General features: G+C 40.1%; 1 protein-coding gene across 3 annotated transcripts in view; it reads right to left on the bottom strand.

The window, feature by feature from the left end:
• Window positions 1-24130, bottom strand: part of HPS5 (HPS5 biogenesis of lysosomal organelles complex 2 subunit 2) — a 45907-nt gene that overhangs the window by 17346 nt on the left and 4431 nt on the right. For 2 of the 3 annotated variants that reach the window (XM_032413827.1, XM_032413825.1), the window contains 10 exons: window positions 22313-22476; window positions 14941-15051; window positions 14709-14773; window positions 13802-13994; window positions 12093-12226; window positions 8281-8493; window positions 7917-7988; window positions 3369-3457; window positions 1011-1189; window positions 399-557 (listed from right to left, as the gene is read on the bottom strand). In XM_032413827.1, coding sequence (XP_032269718.1) covers window positions 399-557; window positions 1011-1189; window positions 3369-3457; window positions 7917-7988; window positions 8281-8493; window positions 12093-12226; window positions 13802-13994; window positions 14709-14773; window positions 14941-15051; window positions 22313-22420 — 1323 coding nt within the window. In that variant the 5' untranslated portion in view covers window positions 22421-22476. Of the gene's footprint in view, window positions 1-398; window positions 558-1010; window positions 1190-3368; window positions 3458-7916; window positions 7989-8280; window positions 8494-12092; window positions 12227-13801; window positions 13995-14708; window positions 14774-14940; window positions 15052-22312; window positions 22477-22643; window positions 22913-24130 lie in introns of those variants that run through there. The other variant, XM_032413826.1, reaches the window with a different exon arrangement.

Consider the following 24130-nt stretch of genomic DNA (forward strand, 5'->3'; position numbering starts at 1 on the left):
GTCTTTCCCTAGCTTGCCTCTGTGAGTCCTGGCAGTGAGAATGGGGCTGCAAGGAGACAATCCTGAGCTGCACTATGACTCTAATTAGCATGAAGCATCCGAAATCACGTATTAGGAGCAACTTAACTTGAGCTGCACGCTATATGAGGTACATCTGGAAACACAATACAATAAACGATGAAACAAAATGTGGCTCCAAGACACACCTAAATGGAGGCTTCGTAAGGGCTGCCCAACAGCTGAAAGAAAGCCTCCTCTTGGCAACTCCCCTCCCCCACCCCAAATCTACTATATGGAAAGGAAGGTAAGCTTTGGGAACTTAAGAGATATGTGAGTACAACCTAAGGAAGAAAAACCGTACTGTGCAGATAAACCCTTTAAAAAGTAAAAATACCTACATGTGACGAAATGGAGCTTCTTCTACTGCTGCAAGCTGAATCCAAAGGTTCAAATTTTAAGATCAATTCTTCCAATTGAGTAATTAGATCATTATAGGTTGTGACGTCCAGCTGAGACTTCAAATGCTCCAATTTATCCACAGTCAAAGATTTTCTTCCCTAATGACAGGATTAAGTAGAAACCAAATAGAATAGCTTACTATTTATAACTAAATCTAAATTCAGTGGCCAATATACTGAAAGAGGTTTAACAGAGAAGATAAAACCTCAAAGGTGCTTTAAAGAGGTTTAATAAGCTAGTGAAAGACTTAATGAGAATGATTTTAGGAATGAAGAGTTACCATATACACAATTATCCCCCTTAAAACAAGGCCTGAAATTCAAGTAAGTTTCCGAGAAAATGTAATTTTTTTTTAAAATGGGAAGTATACCCTTTTTCTTACCCTCCACCCACTCCTAGATTTGTCTGTCATACTTCCTTTAGGGATTTATTGCTGCTTTATCTGTAGGTCATACAGACAGGGCTAATAAAGACAAGAAACTTTGTAGCACACTTCCACAAGCTAGGGTGGTTCTAACAACCCAGGTGGACATGTAAGCTCTCTGACTCACTCTGCTGGCGATAATAGAGTTTTGGAAAAGACAGCAAGTGCGAGCAGCCAGGTTCCACAGGCCTTTCCTCAGCAGGCGTTCCACACAGCGTTCCACAGACAACAGAGAAAGATGTGAGACTTTTCCGTTTAGGTGCAAACAGAACAGCTCATTCTTGCAGACAGCCACATCCTGAATATCTACAAAACCCACAGGGGTGAACACACAGAAGGTTAACCAAATACTCTTTTTCCATGTTGGTAAGGACTGAAATTATTCTAATAAATTCACTTTTTATATTGAGTTTGGCTTGCCCGAATTTCATCTCTATTATACTTGCAGTTCAATGAAGAAATCATATTTTAGACACTTCTAAAAAGATCAAAAATAAAAAAGAGACAAAACCACATCTCTCTTATCTAAAATTCTATGTTTAAAAATGCTACTTTCTGGGGCACCTGGGTGGCTCAGTTGGTTAAGTGTCTGCCTTCAGCTCAGGTCATGATCCCAGAGTCCCGAGATCAAGCCCCACATCGGGCTCCCTGCTTAGCTCCAAGACACACCTGCTTAGCAAGGAGCCCGCTTCTCCCTCTGCCCCTCACCCTGCTCGTGCTCTCTCTCTCTTGCTCTCTCGTTCTCAAATAAATAAAATCTTTAAAAAAAAATGCTACTTTCTAAACAAAACAAATGAGCAAAGGAAAGAGAGAGACAAACCAAGAAACAGACTCTTAACTACAGAGAACAAACTGATGGTCACCAGAGGGGTGTTCTCTAGCTTACTTTATTGTAAGAATACAGCAAATAATACATATAACATACAAAGGACGTTAATAGCAAGGTCAACAGCAGGCTATTAGTAGTTAAGTTTTGGGGGAGTCAAAAGTTACATGCAGGTTTTCGACTGTGCAGGGGTGTATGGCCCTAAGTCCCCATGTTGTTCAAGGGTTAACTATATAACTGTATCAAATCAATACTTTGTATACTTTAAACTCATACACTGTATATGTCAATTTTTAAAAAACAAACTTGTTTTCGAGGGACAACCTTAGCAACTTAATCCACAAGAAATCAGTATTAATCAGATCAGTAAGTAATGGTTCCTCTTTCTTACATTTCTACAATGTAGAAAATGACCCAAAAGGATAAGATATATTCTCTGAGTTAGCAATGCTAATGATGCAAGATTTCTTTCATTTTGGTTTAAACTAAAAAACCCAGAGATTTTCTCTGCCTCAGTTATGTAAAATGCTGTTCCCAAAAGGACTTTTTTTTTTTAAGATTTTATTTATTTGACAGAGAGAGAGCACAAGCAGGGGGAGCCGCAGGCAGAGGGAGAGAGAGAAGCAAATTCCCCGCTGAGCAAGGAGCCCGATGCGGGGCTCGATCCCAGAACTCTGGGATCAGGACCTGAGCAGAAGGCAGACGCTTAACCGACTGAGCCACCCAGGTGCACCCCCCACAAGGTCTTCTTGAACCTCAAACTATTAAGACACAAAACGGAAGCTAAAGCAAGACTTATAATGGGGATAAAGATTCAGGGTAAATAGAAGGAAAAAATTAACCCATTCAATCTTTAGCAGTGGTTACTAATATTTAAGAATAAGTGAAAATTGTATTTAAAATTATCCATGAAGGGGCACCAAGGGGAGGCTCAGTCGCTTAAGCAACTGACTCTTCAGCCCAAGTCTTGATCTCAGGGTTCTGAGTTCAAGCCCCATGTTGGGTTCTGTGCATGGAGCCTACTTAAAAAATAAAAAATAAAAAATAATATTATCCATGAAAAACTGAATAACTGAACACAAATTCACAAGTGTATGCTTGGGAAATACATTACAATGGGAAACATCTAGGACGTTAATCTTTATTTTTTTAAAGATTTTTATTTATTTGAGAGAGAGAGAGCAAGTGAGAAAGAGAGAGTGCACGAGCAGGGTGAGGGGTAGAGGGAGAAGCAGACCCCCGCTGTGCAGGGAGCCCAATGTGGGGCTCACTCCCGGGACTCTGGGATCATGACCTGAGCCGAAGGTAGATGCTTAACTGACTGAGCCACCCAGGCGCCCGACATTAATCTTTAAAAGAAACGCCACCTCAGTCTATTTTTCTACTTTTCACACTGCAGAAGAATTCTCCTACGATAACTGAATCTTTCACAAGCATGAGATTAAAAATTATAAGGAAGGGGACACATGGGTGGCTCCGTCGGTTAAGCATCTGCCTTTGGCTCAGGTCATGATCCCGGAGTTCCCCGCGTCGGAGCAGGGAGCCCTCTACCCCTGCCCCTCACCCTGCTCATGCTTTCTCTCTCTCTCTCTCTCTCAAATAAGTAAATAAAATCCTTAAAAATAAAATAAATTACATAAAGAAGAAAAATATAATTACCTTTGACTTCACTCCAGAGAAGAACTTGAACATTCTGAGGAATGAAAATATAAATTCCTCTTTCTGTCCAAGTCAGCACACAGTGCTCACTACAAAAGAAAAGGGAAGAAGTTAAGAGAATTCTAGTTTGCGTGGATACAGAAGTTTATGATCTAATTCCCTGAATTCAGACCCTCACGTCAGCTATTAAACTGAGATTGTACAAAGAAAATACAACAGTGATCCAGTTAATCAAGTCCTAACACCTCTTTTATGTCTGTAACAAGAGCCCCTTAAAAAATAGCATAATATGGTGCCAAACTGGGAAAAATTTAGATACATACACTAAAAACCTTCTAAAAAAAGAAAAGGCTGGTATTGTATCTAATGTTTGTGAAAGCAGCTAAACTTCCCATCACTGGTATGAAGAGGGCACATTTAAAACAAACTACATACCCCACCACAAATCACTCTAGCGAGCCACATTTAGGGATAGTACTATTTTGATGCCCTTAGTTGTGTGCAGGCAATAAAAGTCTGTAAACTCCTGGTCAACTATCTGCCAGCATCTTTATCAAAGGTTCTTTCTGTATTATCTAACCTTGTGGCAACTCATCAAGATAGGTGTGCTTTTCCCTGTTTTATAAAAACAAAAACAAAAACCCCTGAAACTCAGATGAAATAATAGACCCAAGGAAAGTCTGGCTCCAACACGTGGACTAAATTTTACTCTACACCTTACAGAATCTACTTCTTCCCTCATTTACCCTCACTGACCCACCCACCAACTATTACCCAGAACCCTGACTATTCCACATACTGCATTTCCATAAAGTCATAGATTTCTTAAGTGCCAAACCAAATAACCCTTCCTTATTTCCTTTATTCTTGATGCTCAAGCAGGGGCCAACCCTCCTGATTGTTCCTTCCTCCCTGGACTCTGGGACACTGCACTTTCCTGGGCCACCTTTTCCAGTCCTCTGGTACTCTTCATCTCTGCTCATCTCTTTCCATACTCCTCTGCTTATATTTACTCATATACTCTCTCAAGGCTGCTACTATTTCTCATATACCAATGGGTCATCTCTGCTTCTTCCCCTCAGTCAGGGCATCCCAGCTTATAATGCTCTCACTCTAGCCACCTCCCAAGGATCACAGAAGTGTTACTCCCCTCTGGAATCCTCTGAGAATCCTCCAAGAGCCCACAGCAACTGCTCTTCCTTCTGCACTCACCCTATTTCCTGTCAACCCTGTTCATATGGCACTTAGTCACGTACTGCACTGTTGCAACCCTTCTTTTTTATTATTGTTAAACTTTTTGTAGAAACACCACATCTCTCCAACAAAAGAACGACACTGGGGCACCTGGGTGGCTTAGCTGGTTAAGCGTTTGACTCTTGATTTCGGCTCAGGTAGTGATCTCAGGGTCATGAGATCGAGCCCTGTGTCAGCCTCCATGCTCAGCTGGGGGTCTGACTTGAGCTTCTCTCTCCCTCTCCCTCTGCCCCTCCTCCCAACGCGTGCACGCATGCACTCTCTAATCAACAACAACAAAAAAATAGGGACTTTTTTTTATTTATACCCCCAAGAATACTAAAAATGGTACTATGTGGCTATGAAACACTAGGAGTGATATTTAAAAGGAACTAGGTCCTCACACAAATATTAAACATTTTGCCAATGTAAGACAAGGTCACTGTCCCTATGAGAAAATAATCTTTGACACAAAGATGGAAGAAATGGTCAGAATGCTAATCCGAAGGAAGAAAAACTAGAAGGCTACGTTCAGGAGCCAAAGAAGAAAAAAATAAGAAGCCAGAGGATCCCTGAGTAGAGATGCAAGATCATGATTTTGACACTAAACTTGATACTCGGCTTGGAAAGATTCCTTAGGAAATCTTAGGGTGGGGGGCTTCTGTGAGCTCATACTTTGTAATTTATACATCCCTCATTCCCTTGTACTTTCATTGATAATAAACAGACTAGGACACAGCCTAAGAGCACTGCTTTAAAAGTCAAGGAAAGGAGGGGCACCTGGGTGACTCAGTCATTAAGCGTCTGCCTTCGGCTCAGGTCATGATCCCAGGGTCCTGGGATCGAGTCCCAAGTCGGGCTCCCTGCTCAGCGGGAAGCCTGCTTTTTTCTCTCCCACTCCCCCTGCTTGTGTTCCTGCTCTCGCTATCTCTCTCTCTCAAATAAATAAGATCTTTAAAAAAATAATAAAATAAAATAAAAGTCAAGGAAGGGAAAGTGATACTGTTTGCCCAAAAGAAAACAAAGTATATAAATTTGCTTCCTTTGGGATTTGTGGGTGTAACAGTAAAGGTTACCATTGGACACAAGCATATAGGTGGGGAAAAAAGTAAACAAACAAAAAGCCCTCCTACTCATGTTTAAAAAAAAAAAAAAATCTTTATTGAATTGTTTAACTGAGCTGTTACTTGAGAGCCTTCTGTGTGTCTAAGACCGAGCCCATAGCAAAGGAGTTGACAATCTGGTGCTGGCTTGGATATTCATGGTACAGTGAAAGAAGGGTGGTGACAGAGGAATGAACAAGATGTGACAATAGCGCCTGGGAGTAAGTGTCTAATCTAATCCTGCTGGAGGAGTCAGCACAGGCTTCAAAGTGGCATTAATTATTACCTAAGCTGCGGAGTAGGCAGACCCAGATCATCAAGGGCTTTGTATGCTATGGCAGAAACTGTAACAGGAGCTTTAAATAGCTTAACTCAAAGGAATAACTCTACCGGGAGAACCAAGCCGACTGCGGCCTTGCCATTAGAAAACACACTCTTGGGTAAAGGGCTTCCTCGCAAATCAAACCACGGTCAGCAAGTGTCTATCCCGTGCCAGACACTATGCCAAGTGCTGAGAATAATGTAAGGAACAAAACAGACACAAAGCCCTTATGCAACTGTCTAAGAGTAAGACAGACATAAATGTTTTATGAATATGTAATTATAAATCATAATAAGTGCCATAAAGCAAGAGTTTCTAATATGCTTTATCTAATTATGAGCAAATAGTCATCTTTTCTCAGTCATTTTCGGAGCGAATTAGGAATATGTTAAATTGTCTACAATTTAATTTTAAATACGTCAGTGTAGGCAGTGTGACATATACGTACATTAGGGGCAATTAGTTAACATTTCAAGACTTGTTTTTTTTTTTTAAATCACATTCTAAGAGCAGTTAGTTAGCCTTTGATGAAAGAACCCAATCAGACTATCCTAAAACAACCTCTAAAATAACATTCTCTGAATCTGCTTTAGAGATCTTATACATTAGTCTAAGGGATATTAGAAATAATATCCACTGATGAAATGAGTTCAAGATACAGAGATTGGCTGGAAATCATACACCGGCACTACCACACGTGTAGAACAAGATATAAGAATCGGCAAACCCAGCCTTTGGTGGCACTCTGTGCTGCCACTTAATAGTGGACTTTTGCACCTAATCCAACTGGAAGGCTAGCCGAACCCTGATGTTAGAATATGGCTGAATGTGGGGCGCCTGGGTGGCTCAGTCAGTTAAGCATCTGCCTTCAGCTCAAGTCATGATCTCAAGGTCCTGGGATCGAGCCCCACATCCGGCTCTCTGCTCAGCAGGGAGTCTGCTTCTCCCTCTCACTCACCCTCTGTGCTCTCCCCGTCTAAAAAAATGTTAGAATATGGTTAGAATATGTGCCTCAAGCAGATCTTTCATGCAAGGTACTTGTCAGAGCACCTAAAGGACACAGAGTTGAAAGCTTACCAAGCTTACAAGGAAAAGTTCTACAATTAGGTTTCTGACATACACATGTGTGGCTGACTTCAGTCTGAGACTTGCTTTCACTGTAACCTCCCACCAGGTAGGGGAGATTATGAAAGGAACAGTACCGACAGTTCTTAGCTCTAATTATCAGAATGTCCCTGACAATTACAGACTGTCCAATTGGTTGAGGTCAATTTGAAACCAAAAAAAAGCAGCATATTTCTATGATCTTTTTATTCCTCTTATAACACTTCATGTAACATAGGCATCTCCTAATTTTTCAAAAACAGTTTAGTACAAAAACCTTTTAAAAAGCTAACTGCCGGGGGTGCGCCTGGGTGGCTCAGTCATTAAGCGTCTGCCTTCAGCTCAGGTCATGATCCCAGGGTCCTGGGATCAAGCCCCACATCAGGCTCCCTGCTCCGTGGGAAGCCTGCTTCTCCCTCTCCCACTCCCCATGCTCGTGTTCCCTCTCTGGCTGTGTCTCTCTGTCAAATAAATAAAATCTTTAAAAAACAAAAACAAAGCTAACTGCCAGGGCACCCAGGTGGCTCAGTTGGTTAAGTGTCTGCCTTTGGCTCAGGTCATGATCCCGGGGTCCTAGGATTGAGTCCCGCATCAGATTCCCTGCTCAGCGGGGAGTCTGCTTCTCCCCCTGCCTCACTCCTGGCTTGTCTCTCTCTCTCGCTCTCTCAAATAAATAAAATCTTAAATAAAAAGCTAACTGCCTGTGAACAAGAAGCAAAGAGAAAAAGTGGTTTTTGTTTTTGCTTTTGTTTTTTTTTTTCTGAAAGATCAAACGGAGAAACTTACCTAACATGCAAGAGTCTGGGGAAAGACAAAGATTGGGAGGATCCAACTGTATGATCATACTGAGGATCTGATCTAGGAAGTAAACAGTCTGTTAATGATTGAATCACAACATAATAGTATGCTGTTCCCTACATAGGAAAAGTTTTGCTGTATCTAACTCATCTGCCTCTGTTCAATCTACTTTAATCATACCAAAGATAACTGGTTAAAGACTTTTTGGTTTCTCTAAGTCTTTAACAGAAATTCTCCTTCACTCTTAGAAGGCATAGTAAAATCTTTAACTCATCTAGAATATTAGAGATTTCAACACAACTCCTGCAATTAAATTCCTTACATTGTCCCTACCAGCCATACAAATCATTACCTTAGAGTAATCACAGGGAGAGGTGGTGACGAGAGGAGTTTCTTAAACTGATGTGTACTTATAACTTCCCCATCAAAGTTCACTTCCCACATCCTGGAGCCAGGGCGAGCACAATATATTAGGGGTTGCTGGCCTGAGGAGCATCTTCCAGGGAAGAAACAAGCTCCGTATTCTCCATCTCTTTCCTTGCTTCCGATTCTCCAAAATTTTTCTCTAATCCCCAAAAAAGAAGAGAAAGCATGTTTACTTATTAAAAAAAAGTCAAAAACAATGGCACTACAAAGCAGCATGGCCATAATAACCACTCCCATAATGTCCTCTCTGGAAAGAACAGCAGTTTGGAAAGTCAAAACAGGGCTCTAGCTTTGATTTGCCATTAACTATTTCTATAACAGGAAGCAAACCACTTCACATTAGTACTCAGTTTATTATCCACAGAATAGGGGCTCATAATTAATAGAAGGCCCCTTTCAAATCTACAAAATGAGTGCTAGCAAACCACTTCATACATCCTTAAATCCTATTGACAAATTATTTAAAAAATCCATCCCAAATCGCCTGTAAAAGGTGGACACTCCATGGAAGCTACTAAGCTACCTCTCCAACCCTGTCTTCCAGCCATTCCCGTACTACAAACACCCAGTAAACTCCTCACTCTTTCCTCCAAATGCTGAGTCCTTCTGAAACTCTGCAACTTCGAACATTCTGTTCCCTTATGATTACGTAAACTAAATCGACAGAAGAGCTTAGTACACTGCCTGGGAACATGGAAAGTGACAATGTGAAGGTGTCTCATCCTAAAACCTGCTTTCCTTATTCTTTAGGACTTCATCATTCTTCCGCTAAGAGACTTCTTCGATGCCCATAAGCTGAATTACATGCTTCCCAGGGCACTCACCACATTATACAGGGCAACTGTGTCTATTAGAACAATAGATTACGACCTTCTTTAAGACAAAAGCCATTTCTTGCTCTTCTTTAGTTTAATGCCCAGGCACAGCATCTGGCCTACAGAAAGCACTAACCAGACATTGCAGTGCTCTATATACTCAAACTCTTCTAGTAGAGAATGATCTCATATGCTCTCTGGTGTGACTTTACAAGGTGACCTTAGACATAATTTAATAAATATCCCTGTACTTATTTGTTTCATGAGTAAAATGTAACCTCAGCTTTAGTATATGAACTGTAAGAACAGTACATACCCTGAGAACATGGATGTGAAAGTGCCTCGAAATGCATACAGAGCCATCTAAGAAGTTATGGATTTATTACTTATGTTCCTTATTTGGGAAATTATTTCTTGACTACCTTATATCCTCTATGATGCTTAATACAGTGCTAAGGGTCCAGAAGAGTGCAATAAATGTTTGCTGAGTGAACAAATATAGGCAACTCATTCTTACTCGTATGCTCATTAACCTTGCTTTCTACATTTTCAAATATGTAACAGGCACAAGGCTAGTAAGTATTTCATATACGTTATCTTAGTTAATCCTTAAAACTATCTCCACCTTCTGGATGGGGAAACCAACATATGGCATGGCTTAAAAAGTGGCAGAGCCAGAATTTGCAATCATATTGTCAGGCTCCATTAGTCAATGTTCTCTCCCCTATACCATAGTTCTTTGTTTCTATTTTTTCTATTCCTTCCTGGGATCTACCTTGCTCATCAACAATACTAACAGAAAGTAGCCAGTGGCTGGCAGGAGAAGAAAATTCATATCTATCCCTTCAATTAGTTACTAAGAGCCCCCTTTTCAAAAATAAAAATGCTGGTGCGCCTGGATGGCTCAGTCGGTTAAGCGTCTGACTCTTGATCTCAGAGTTCAGGTCTTGATCTCAGGGTCATGAGTTTAAGCCCCGCATTGGGCTCCATGCTGGGTGTATAGCCCACTTAAAAAAAAAAAAAAAATGCTGTTTGTTGGGAGGGAATATAGGTTGAAACAAACAAAAAATTTTAAACATAAATGTATTTTTAAAATTATTGTACTATCCATTTCCCCCCATACTGAATTCCAGTTAACAGGAAGTGGGCATTTCTTTAACATGTTATTCTAGCAGCAGAATCTATGTTATTCTCATAACCAACTCTAGCCACATCCCTGTGAATGGGAAAATGATGAATAGCAACTCCATTGCACAGAAGGAAAAATAAACCTCTACTTATTTAGCTCTTTATTTTAAAAAGTCTATCATGTATCTTTCTAAATTGGGTCCCTTGGAAAACTTGAAAATCTACAGACAAAAATAGTTAGGAACTTGGTGAAGTTAATACTTTAAAAATCTCAAGTGTGGAGTTAATGGCCAAAGGTCCAACGTCAAAGGATGTTTTGGGGGAACTGTGAGATAAGAGCAGAGGCACAGAATTGAGACAGAAAAGTTCTAGTCTTGTAGGCATGCTCTATCACTTGGGATGCCTAGGCTTTCTGATCTGCAAGAATGAAAGGGTGACACTAGATGATCTCCAATTCTCTAAGTCTAACTTCAGAGAAGTCTAACTTGTCTGAGACAAGTCAGAACCAAGTACATCCTCCTTCCCACTAATTCCATGTAAACTGACCAGGTGCATCTCAAAGCCTTGCCTCTCTGCTGTCCAGCTAGGTTCTCTGGTATCAGACACCTGCCACCTGCTATAACTGGCCTCCTTTCCACATGCCTTTCCCATCCAAGAAAATAAATACATAGTATACCTTCTCCCCAACCTTCCCTCTACCATCCCTGACTCCGAATACATTCCTTCAAACCTTTTGTAATAATCTCCTGCTTTCTAGAATAGCAGCCTTCTAATTGAGATGTATAAACTCCTGGAAATTAAGACTTTCCAAGCCTGGAGAATTCTAAGGACATCAATTTTCAAATCCTGATATTCTATATGCACACTTTCTTAAAATGACCTGAGAACCCACTTAATTAATGTGACATTTAAGGCTGTCACTCTATGGTGCCAATTTACCAACTTGATCTTCCCCAACTCCCCTACTTAAGCCAGGCTGGTAGGTTTTAAAATATGCCTAATTCTTTCTCACTTTTCCCCAAGAGGCTGTTCCTTCCTGCTAGAATGTCCCTTCCTTCCCCTCTTACTCCAAATTTGCCTACCAAAAATCATCATCAAAATTATTGAAGCTGCTGAGTGGTTTCATGGGGATTCAATATACAATACTCTTTTATGTATGCTCAAAATTTTCCTTAATAAATATTCAAAAGGGTGGCTGGTCCTGAAGAATATGGTAGTGGGGAAAAAAGAATCAGGAGTGAAAATTTCCCTGCAGTGAGGATGGCTGAGGAACTTTAGCACAGTGATACATAATACTTATTCCAAGTTGTTTCCTATTTTGTTCTGGTGTTTCAGAGACCAATCTGTTCAGAGAAACACTCCTTTGCCATTCACTGAACCTTTGGTTCCACCCTTGAGATTTTGGTAAAATATCTGTCAGCTTCACTAAGCTCTTAATTATTCTTCACCCAATTTTACCCATTAGTAAAATTCTATTAAACATACAACAAATCTCAACAACAACAAATTCAATCAAGGAAGACTTCCTGATTCCCCATATTAAAACAGGCCTTTGTCGGGCCTTCCCTCAAGGTCCTTTGACCATACTTCATGGAGTTAACTGAACATCTGTCTTAGTTGCCCACTGGACTGTCTCAGTCTCCCGTCTTTCCTATTCTCTAACATCAGCTTGCACACAGCTGGTTCCTCATTAGCATCTGTATTACTGAACGAAGGGGTTTGGGCTAGATGACTTCTAAGTCTCTGAGAGTTCTAGAATTCTGCATAACCTATGACTCATGGTTGGTCAATATACCTCTCAGTGTCACACAAGAAGGATCGAGTAAGTGAAGATATAAGTAGTCTTCCATCCAAATAATCTAACTGCACAACACAGGAGTCAACTGTTGTTACCGTCTGAACAGGAAACATCACAAAGGCAGCAGCTGCCTAAAAGAGACATGACAAGGAAAGAAGACTCATCTTTACATACCCATACAATTTCTTTCTCTTTACCTTTTAAGTGAAAATAATTTTGGATAGCAAAATAAAAATTTTAAATGGGCCAAAATTTAATTTGCCTATTAGGATATCAAAGTTTCACTCATTTAAAAAGCTGTGAAATACTTTGTTACATAACTGTAGAAGACAACTCTTAAGGCTCTGTTTCTGGTTATCTAATCTTAGAAGCTGGAATGACAAAGATAAAAGCAAGTTTGGGAACATGTGACAGAACTTTGTCACACCGAAAACAGTACTTCTCCCTTTGGAAAAAAAGACAAATTAGGGCTATACTACCTGTAAGGTTCCGAATGTTTTTTGGGATCAAAAATATGTTAGGAATCTAGAGGTAACTTTGATGGGTTACCATGGCCAAATCAGAAGAATATTCTTATGTGTTAATTAAAACAAAATAATTAAGCCAATGGTAGTTAGATTTCTTCTTTCCTGCAAAGATCCTATGTGGAAATAAGCCAAGCTCCCCACTACAACAATTTTAGAGAAGAGGGACAGTAAGAATTTGGTCTGCTCTGCCTTAATGAGAGACAGGAGCATTCTGTTAGGATAACCTGAAACTTAACCCTTCTACTCCAACAACTGTAGCAGGAAGCCTGGGACCCCGGCAGTTGAACACAATCCAGGAGGTACCTTTTAAGGTTCAATTTACGGTAAGTTACATCCATTCTGAGAAAAAAATATACCTAGACTCATGAGTTTCTTCTAAACAGGGACCAGGAGAATAGGAGCCTGGACAACTGATACCATTTCTATGTTTCCCATTTTGTTCACACAACTAATAAAGAGGCATCTTATCGGGGCACCTGGGTGGCTCAGTCAGTTAAGCGTCCAACTCTTGGTTTCAGCTCAGGTCGTGATCTCATAGGTCCTGGGATCAAGCCCTGCATCGGGCTCTGAGCTCAGCGAGGAGTCTGAAAGATTCTCTCCCTCTGTCCCTACCCCCATTTATTCTCTCTCTCTCAAAATAAAAAAAAGGAAAGAAAAAAAAGAGGCATCTTATCTTTATTTTTTTTTTAAAGATTTTATTTATTTGTCAGAGAGAGCGAGAGAGAGAGAGCAAGAGCACGCGGACAAGCAGGGGGAGGGGCAGACACAGGAAGAAGCATGCTCCCCACTGAGCATGGAGCCCGATGTGGGACTCAATCCCAGGATCCTGCGATCATGACCCGAACTGAAGGCAGACGGGTGTCCCGCATCTTAACTTTATTAATACTCTAGTATTAATGCTTAATTTAAGTGTGCCATACAGGTGAATTACAGAGTACTGTAATAGACAATGTGCAAATTATTGAAGTTAACTCACAAAAGATACCCTGCAACAGTATCAAGCTAAACCAGGCTACTATATGTACTACACACAAACAAGTCTCCTCAAAATTAATAGTCTGGGCTCTAGATCAGTCCCCCAAGAAATATAATAGATATAATTGTGTCCTTCAATTGAAATTATGTAAGACAGTATCTTATATCTCACCCACATACACAAAGAACTGGACTGATTCTTACCTTTGCTTGTTTAGAAGTGTTAAGTTTGATGGCAGAAACTTTCCCCATATGATCACCTACAAAAACTCTAAGAAGAGCTGTGTCCCAACAGAGAGCTGTAACTTTTCGGCCTTTATGCTCTGAAGACACATAAATTCGTTCTGGTTTCCCACGACGCTCCTGATTTAATTCCCAAACAACTACGAGACCTTGACTGCAAGAAAATGAGTCACAGAGGCAGATTTTTGGCAATGGTGAAAAAGGTGCAATTTCTTTGTATCACAGTATCAATTATATTAAATATACATGCAAACTCCTGTTCTTCAAAAAAAAAAAAAAAAGTAGAAAGTCAAGGTACTAATTTCCTTGCTTTAGTCCACCTATCTAGTACAAGAGAACTTAGACTTTCTAAATTATCTCTGTTACCTTTCTCTTTTAAGGCCACTGAAATATTGTTGCCTCACACTGACATTTTCCATAAACCATAGTGACCAACTATCTATCTGTCCTGGTTTGCAGGGAACTGAGAGATTTCCTTAGGACACGAGACTTTCAGTGCTAAAATTGGGGACAATCATAGGCAAACCAGGATGGTTGGCCACCCTAACAAACATACAAATATATCTGTCAATTTAAACTGTATTTAGAGGGTCACCTGGGTGGCTCAGTCAGTTAAGTGTCTTTGGACTCTTGATTTTGGCTCAGGTCATGATCTCAGGGTCATAGATGGAACCCCTGCATGGCATCGGGCTCCACACTCAGCAGACAGCCTGCTTGGGATTCTTTCTCTCCCTCTTCCTCTGCCCCTCCCCCTGCTGGCATGAGGGCTCATTCTCAAAAAAATAATAAAATAAAATAAAATAAAATAAAATAAAATAAAATAAAATGTATTTAGGAAAGATCAGATCATTTTAAAGGAGTTTCTCACCTGGTAGCTACAGCAACATAATCATCATCATGTAAACAACAGGCAACCTGAGAAATTGCACCTTCCTGTAACACAAAAGGAAAAATATTAGGTGTCTCAAAAATGTTCATTTTTTACTTTTAAATCTCAAGATTTACATTCCCCTTTTACTCCAAATGATTATGCATAATAGAGAAATTCGAATTTACGAAAGGTAGTCGAAATGGTATGACAGGACTACCCTTAATCTTACCCTGTGTGAAAGAAAAAGCCTGTGCTTCCAGCCTTCTTTCTGAATGAGATTGAGTCCTCCTCCTGAACTGCCCAAAGCCAACCATTTCCGAGACACAGCTATGCTCGTGCACTAAAAACATTTAAACAGACAAGATCATCATAGTCACATAACCAAATTAACTACCGGAAACAAATACGAAGGATCTGTGTAGCAGGTTCCTACCCCAACCCTACCCCCTGCCCAGTTGGCCACCACATAATGGCACTCACCCTTTCATTCTAGTATAGTGAAACATACAGAACATTTTGGTTTTAAATGTTTAATTGAATCTCAAAATGACTGAATAGGCTCAACTGTACAAATGAGTAATTTTCTCTTAGCAAAATCCAGTTATCAGACCATTCATCTTTTGCATAATTTGGCTAGGTCATTCCAATGTTGACCACAAGGATGAAAGATCAAGTAAGTCTCCAGGGGATAAAGCAATGCTTTAACCATTTACTCACTTGAATCATTTCTAGTCTACATAATTGGCACACAAACTACCCACAGCTTTTAGAACAAGTAGGACTGTGGAGGACAGAGATGCAGGTCAATTATGTCTCCCCCAACCACGCTCAGCTTGCTGATTCCTTTCCTTATCCACCAGAAAAAAACAGTGGCCATGCTGGGCCCAATAATATTCTGTGGCAAAATTTGTTGCTTGGCTGATGAACAGACACTCCCAACACTCTCAACCTTGCTTTCCACCACAGAAGCTGGAAAATCTAAATATTCATTTACCCAGTTTCTCTTTCCTTTTTTAAGATTGTATTTATTTATTTGACAGAGAGAGAGAGAGCACAAGCAGGGGAAGCAGCAGGCAGAGGGAGAGGGAAAAGCAGGCTCCCCGCTGAGCAGGGAGCTTGACATGGGGCTCTGATCCCAGGACCGTGAGATCACGACCTGAGCCAAAGGCAGATGCTTAACTGACTGAGCCACCCAGGTGCCCCATTACCCATTTTCTCTTGAAGCTAGGGGGAGCTATGTGACTAACATCCAGCTAATAATAAGCCTGCTAGTGTTTCTTAGAAAGGTTTGCCTTACTAGGTAAAAGGCAGAGTCTAAAGAAAAGAAAGCCTTTGAAAAACAATGGATAATGATACAATAATAGTAGGAGACTTGAACACCCTATTCACATCGATGGATAAATCATCCAAACAGAAAATCAACAAGAAAACAGTGGCTTTGAATGACACGCTGCACCAGATGAATTTAACAGGCATATTCAGAACATTCCACCCTAAAACAGCAGAATACACACTCTTTCAAGTGCACATGGAACAGTTTCCAGAATAGATCACACACTAGGCCACAAAACAAGTCTCAATAAATTAAAACAAAATCAAAGTCCTACCATGCACCTTTTCTGACCACAACACTATGAAACTAGAAATCAACCACAATAAAAAATTTGGAAAGAGCACAAATACATGGATATTAAATAATATGCTACTAAACAATGAATGGATCAACCAAGAAATCAAAGAAGAAATAAAAAATTACATGGAAACAAATGAAAATGAAAACAACGGTCCAAAATCTTTGATGCAGCAAAAGTAGTTCTAAGAGCGAAGTTGACAGCAATACAGGCCTACAATCAAGACACAAGAAAAATCTCAAAACAACCTAACCTCACACCTAAAAGAGCTAGAAAAAGGAGGATAAAACCTAAACCAAGCAAAAGGAAGGAAATAATAAAGATTAGAGCAGAAAAAAAAATGATATAGAAACTAAAAAAATACAACAGATCAGTGAAACCAGGAGCTGGTTCTCTGAAAAGATCAATAAAATTGATAAACCTGTAGCCAGACTCATTAAAAAAAAAAAAACCAGAGAGAAGACCCAAATAAACAAAATCACTAATGAAAGAGGAGAAATAACCAACACCACAGAAATAAAACTGTAACAGAATATTATGAAAACCTGTATGCCAACAAACTGGACAACTTAAAAGAAATGGGTAAGTTCCTAGAAATATAATCTCCCAAAACTGTTCCTAGAAATTTAATCTCCCAAAACTAAAGCAGGAGGAAATAGAAAATTTGAACAGACCAATTACCAGCAATGAAACTGAACTGAAGTAATCAAAAAACTCCCAACAAACAAAAGTCCAAGGCCAGATGGCTTCACAAGAGAATACTATGAAACATTTAAAGAAGAGTTACTACTGGGGCACCTGGGTGGTTCAGTAGTTGGTTGAGCATCCGACTCTTGGTTTGTTTTCATTGTTTTGTTTTAATTAAAGATTTTTATTTATTTATTTATTTATTTATTTATTTATTTATTTATTAGAGAGAGAGAGCGAACACGAGGGAGTGCGCATGCACAAGCAGGGGGAGCAGCAGGCAGAGAGAGAAGCAGGCTCCCTGCTGAGCAGGGAGCCTTATGCGGGACTTAATCCCAGGACCTCAGGATCATGACCTGAGTTGAAGGCAGACACTTAACCAACTGAGCCAGCCAGGTATTCCTGACTCTTGGTTTTGGCTCAGGTCATGATCTTGGGGTCGTGGGATCAAGTACCGTCCTCCAGTCGGGATCCACACTCAGTGGGGAGTCTTCCTGGGGTTCTCTCTCTCCCCCTCTTCCTCTGCCCCTCCCCCCACCTGCATGTGCACACTGCTCCCTTGCTCTCTAAAACAAACAAATAAATCTTTAAAATAAATAAATAAGACTTACTACCTATTCTTCTCAAACTATTCCAAAAAATACAAGAGGAAGGAAAACTTCCAAATTCATTCAATGAGGCTATTACCACCCTGATATCAAAACTGGATAAAAACACCACAAAAAACAGAACTACAGGCCAATATCTCTCATGAATATCGAAGCAAATATCCTCGACAAAATATTAGCAAGCTGAATCCAACAATACATTAAAAAAATCACATACCCAATTAAGTGGGATTTATTCCCAGGATACAAGGATGGTTCAGTATTCGCAAACAATCAACATGATACATCACATAAATAAGAAAAAGGATAAAAACCATATAATCATTTCAATAGATGCAGAAAAAACACCTGACAAGGTACAAAATCCATTCATGATAAAAATCCTCTGCAAAGTAGGTCCAGAGGGAACATACTTCAACATAATAAAGACCTTCTATGAAAAATCCACAGACGACATCATACTCAATGGGCTAAAATGGACCTGTTCCCCTAAGGTCAGAACAAGACAAGGATGTCCAATCTCACCACTTTTACTCAACATACTACTGGAAGTCCTAGCCACAGATAGTAGACAACATAAAGAAATAAAAGGCACTGAAATCAGTAAGGAAGAAGTAACACCCCCACTACTCGCACATAACATGGTACTACATATAGAAAACCCTAAGAACTCCACCAAAAAACTACCAGATCTGATAAAGTAAATACAGTAAAGTCACAGGATACAAAATCAATGTACAGAAATCTGTTGCATTCCTATACACTATTAATGAAGCAGCAGAAAATGAAATTAAAAAAAAAAAATCCCATTTACAACTGCACCAAAAACAGTATCAAAGAATAAATTTAACCAAAAGAGATGAAAATCCTGTACTCTGAAAACTATAAAACACCGATGAAAGAAATTCAAGATGATGCAAAAAAAAAAAGAAAAAGAAAAAGAAAGATGTTCTATGCTCACAGGTTGGAAGAACAAATATTGTTGAAATGTCTATACTACCCAACACAATCTACAGATTTAATGCAATCTGTATCAAAATACCAACAGCATTTTTCACAGAACTACAACAAACAATCCCAAAATTTGTATGAAACTACAAAAGGGGGCACCTGGGTGGCTCATTCGTTAAGCATCTGCCTTCAGCTCAGGTCATGATCCCAGAGTCCTGGGATCGAGCCCCACATCGGGCTCCCTGCTCAGCGGGAAGCCTGCGTCTCCCTCTCCAACTCCCCCTGCTTGTGTTCTCTCTCTCACTTTCTCGAAAGAAACTACAGAAGGCCTTGAAGAGCCAAAGCAATCTTGAAACACTGGAGGTATCACAAGTCTCGATTTCAAGTTATGTTACAAAGTGGTAGTAATTAAAACAGTATGGTACTGGCATAAAAACAGACACATAGATCAATGGAACAGAACAGAAAACCCAGAAATAAACCCACGAGTATAAGGTCAATTAATCTTCAACAAAGGAGGAATAAATAAACAATGGGAAAAAACAGTCTCTTCAACAAATGGTGCTGGGAAAACTGGACAGCCACATGCAAAAGAATGAAACTGGACCACTTTCTAACCCCATACACAAAAATAAACTAAAAATGGATTAAAGACCTAAATGTGAGACCTGAAACCATAAAAATCCAAGAAGAGAGCATAGGCAGTTATCTCGGACATTGGCCACAACAACATTTTTCTAGATATGTCTCCTGAGGCAAAGAAAATAAAAGCCAAAATAAACTAGTGGGACTATATCAAAATAAAAAGTTTCTACACAACAAAGGAAACAATCAACAAAACTAAAAGGCAACCTACTGAATGGGAGAAGATATTTACAAACAACATATCCGATTAAGGGTTAGTATCCAAAATATATAAATAACTTATACAACTCAATACTCAAAAACCCAAAATATCCAAAAAACAATCTGATTAAAAAATGGGCAGATGACATGAACAAACATTCTTCCAAAGAGGACATACAGATGGCCAACAGATACATGAAAAGATGCTCAATATCACTCATCATCAGGGAAATGCAAATCAAAACCAAAATAAGACATCACCTCCTACCTATCAGAATGGCTAAAATCAAAAACACAAGAAACAAGTGTTGGCAAGGATGTGGAGAAAAGGAACCCTTTTGCACTGTTGGTGGGAATGAAAACCGGCGCAGCCGCTGTGGAAAACAGTATGGAGATTCCTCAAAAAATTAAAAGCAGAACTACTCTAGGACCCAGTAATTGCTCTACTGGGTATTTACACAAAAAATACAAAGAACATGGGGCGCCTGGGTGGCTCAGGCAGTTAAGCATCCACCTTCGGCTTGGGTCATGATCTCGGGGTTCTGGGATTGAGCCCCGCATCGGGCTCTCTGCTCAGCGGTGAGTCTGCTTCTTCCTTTCCCTCTGTGCGCATTCTCTCTCTCTCTCTCTCAAATAAATAACTTTTTTAAAAAAAATTAAAAAACACTAATTCAGAGGGATACATGCACCTCTACGTTTACTGCCGCGTTATTTACAACAGCCAAACTATGGAAGTAGCTCAAGTGTCCATCGACAAATGAATGGATAAAGAAAATGTGGTATATATCTACAACAGAATATTACTCAGCCATAGAAAAAGAATGAAATCTTGCCATTTGCACCCACATGGATGGAGCTAGAGTGTATAATGCTAAGTGAAGTCAGAGAAAGATAAAATACCATATGATCTCACTGTGGAATTTAAGAAACAAATAAGCAAAGGAAAAAAAAAAAAGAGCTAGAGAAACAAACCAAGAAACAGGCTCTTTTTTTTTTTTTTTTTTTAAGAGGGGGAGGGAGAGTCGGGGGAAAAGGAGAGAAAGCATCCCAAGCAGGCTCCACACTCAGCACGGAGCCCAGTGCAGAGCTGGATCCCACAACCCTGAGATCACGACCTGAGCCAAAACTGACAAGTGGATGCTTAACCAACTGAGCTACTCAGGTGCCCCAAGAAACAGACAATCTTAACTATAGAGAACAAACTGATGGTTACCAAAGGGGAGGTAGGTGGGGGAACGGGGGAAATAGGGGATGGGGATTAAAAGTGCACTTATCATGGGGCAGCTGGGTGGCTCAGTCGGTTAAGAGTCTGCATTCTGCTCAGGTCATGATCTCAGGGTCCTGGGATTGAGCCCCAGCGGGGAGCATGCTTCTCCCTCTCTCTCCCCTGCTAGTGCTCTCTCTCTCACTCTCTCAATTAAGTAAAATCTAAAAAAAAAAAAAAACTGCTTAAAAAAAGTACACTTATCATGATTTAAAAAAAATAAAATAGGGTGCCTGGGTGGCTCACTCGTTAAGCATCTGCCTTCAGGGTCCTGGGATCGAGTCCCACATCGGGCTCTCTGCTCGGCAGGAAGCCTGCTTCTCTCTCTCCCACTCCCCCTGCTTGTGTCCCCTCTCTCACTGTGTCTCTCTCTGTCAAATAAATAAAAATCTTAAAAATAAATAAATAAATAAAAATAATTTTAAAAATAAAATAAATTTTTTAAAAATAAAAAAATAAACAATAAACCCAGGGGGGAAAAAAGAAAAGAAAGTCTTTGCTTGTGGTCCCATCTTTCCTGCTTGAGATGCTAATGGAAACATCAAGACTGGAGCCAGGACACCTATTTTGCAAGTGTGACTAAAAACCAATATATGGATGATGATAGAACAGGAAAGATGGAGAGCCTGGTACCTCAGTGATATCATTGGGCCACTACACTAAACCCAGAAACAATAGCTTCCAACAGGGTTATAAACACCTTTATTGGTTAAGCCATACTACACCAGGTAGGACATCCCATAATGTGCGGTTAAAAAAGTCTAACTGAAATCAACCCTCATGATTGTTGTTCATTTTACTTTGCCTATTATGTCTTATTCTTTTGCTCAGAGGCTACAAAAGTACTTGGGGGAGCAGAAGTATAAAAATGAAATTATTTTGGAATTGGTTATAAGATTTTGTTCTTCACCATGTCATTCCTGAGTTTATCAGAACTCAGGGTTTGAGGGGAGCACATACTTCTTCTCACAGAACTAACAGCTTTTGCTCTGTTTCCTAAAATGGAGGGTACATCAAACTCCTTGTTTTGGAATGAGCTTAGTATAACGACAGTGGTTCATGTTGCTTAAAATGCAACAGGGTATACTCGTTTATACTATTTTATTTTCAATCAAATACATTATTTTCTGAGAAAAAAACAGATTATTGTGAAGGGAAAAAAATTCAGCAATCAGTACCATGGTTTTCAAGGATGGGAAAGAATTCAAATGAGAGCTCAAAAAGTAAATCAAGAAAGAGCTACAGGGGCACCTGGGTGGCTCAGTTGGTTAAGCATCCGCCCTCGGCTCAGGTCATGGTCCCGGGGTCCTGGGATCGAGGCCCACACATCAGGCTCCCTGCTCAGTGGGGAGGTCTGCTTCTCCCTTTCCCTCTGCCTCACCCCTAGCTTGTGCTCACATGCACACACGCTCTCTCTCTCTCTCAAATAAATCTTTAAAAAAAGAAAAAAAGAGCTATGAACATGCTACTTGTATGTAAGGTATTACTAGCACAGGGAAGAACACCCAAGATTCCATTAAACTTAAAGAACTACAGGGCAGGGAGCATATATAAAAGAGCACACAGAACATACAAATATGAACATGAAACAGCTACAAGGATCAAGAAATTCACCTTTAGACGACTGGAGTCCAGCCTCAAGGCTGAAAGTAATGGATCCAGAGACTCAAACTCTGCAAGAACATGGCTGTAGGACTCCGGTATCACTGGCACAAAAGTCATTTAGCCGGAAAGTTGAAATTACGTTGAGTGACAGGCACAGTGTTCCTGAATAAAACCTGCAAAAATATAATTTAAGAAGCTCTTCGCTCAGTTAGCATGCATTTAATGGATATATGGAGAACAGACAGAAACATAAGAAAGGGACAAGGATCCCTACTCTGGAGGTACTTAGCATCTAAAAGGAAAGAAAGCACACATAAGTAATATTATACGCAACCATCACCTTGTACTATATCATTGCCGGACTCTGAAATCCCAGGGAATCAAGTCGAGATTCTCAAGGTCTTCCATAATCCTATCCCATTCTATTTATCTCACAGTTTCAGTAAGTAGGATAGGTAATGTGGGATTTAAGAGGAAAATTGGTCAAGCTCTTCTTTGGTAAAATAGCAACCTCAGCTGTACTTCTTCAAGTTGTAAATCTTCTGCCTTTAAGAGTCATTAAAAGGCAACGTTCTTGAGGCGCCAGGGTGGCGCAGCCAGTTAAGTGTCTGCCTTCGGCTCGGGTCATGATCCCAAGGTCCTGGGATCGAGCCCTGCATCGGGCTCCCTGCTCAGCAGAGAGCCTGCTTCTCCCTCTCCCTTTGCCGCTCTCTCTCTCAAATAAGTAAATAAAATCCTTTAAAAATATATATTAAAAAAAAGGCAACGTTCTCTAAAGGCTTCAAACTATAAACCCTTATCAGCAAATTCAACAGTTATCAGCCAACAATTTAACTGTGCTTAATAGAAAGAGACCTCTGGATCTCTTTCTCCAAACCATCAGGGGCTCAGTATCTGTTGAATGAATGCACCTACTGAGTGGGATGTAAAGTGCAGGGAATTAAAGCTCAAAGAAAAGTAAGAGCTTCAATAAGAGAACTGATACGAATGAATGGGAATAAGAATACAAGACAGCAAATGCTAAATACCCAATGAAGACTTTGTAAACTAACACAAGAGTTTATCTGTTCAGCAACTCTCAAGTGTACATTTTTGTCAAATTGCACCAACTTCCAAAAAAGAAATAAAGTTCAAGAAAATTCTTACCCATTAATTTTAACTTTTCTCAGTCATTTGTAACATGCCAAATTAAAAGCAAACACTACAGAAAAATTTAGAAACCACCATTTCTACTTGTTTTTAAATTATACTTTTTTATTTTTTTTTGGAACTACATGTATTTACTCATTCATATATTCACCAAATATGTACATAGTGTCACCAGCTAGACCCTAAGACATAACCTTTACTTCTCACCCGCTTGTTGCCACTGACCTTTGTCCCACATTTTTCCTTAAGCTCTTCTTTCCAGCTTATCTCTTCACTCAGGCAAGACCCGAGGGGCCTAACATCCCGTGATAGAAACCGAAACTACGCCTCAAGCAGTAACCATTGCCTGGATGGGAGCTCTGTCAGCTCAGGCGGCCCAGACCCGTCTGAGCTCACCCTCCCGACTCATGCCTGCGCAGATGGACCGCGGAGTGACCGACGGTTACCTTTACCTCAATAGAACACTAAAATCTCCACCCAAGACGGAGCACGAGCCTGCTTTACATGACATACAATGTACGTATGAGCATGTTTCCGTAAGGACCTTATGCCCGCCCCGACACAGGACGACAAGGCTCCCCTATCTAAATATTCATCCTAGCCCTCAGTAAAAGAAACCCATTCGCCCTTGCTCGGGGAGTCACAGCTTTGGAAGTTACTCCCCATGATCTCCTTATT

The sequence above is a fragment of the Phoca vitulina genome, unplaced genomic scaffold (assembly GCF_004348235.1).
Source record: "Phoca vitulina isolate PV1807 unplaced genomic scaffold, GSC_HSeal_1.0 scaffold16, whole genome shotgun sequence".
Classification (NCBI taxonomy): Eukaryota; Metazoa; Chordata; class Mammalia; order Carnivora; family Phocidae; genus Phoca; species Phoca vitulina.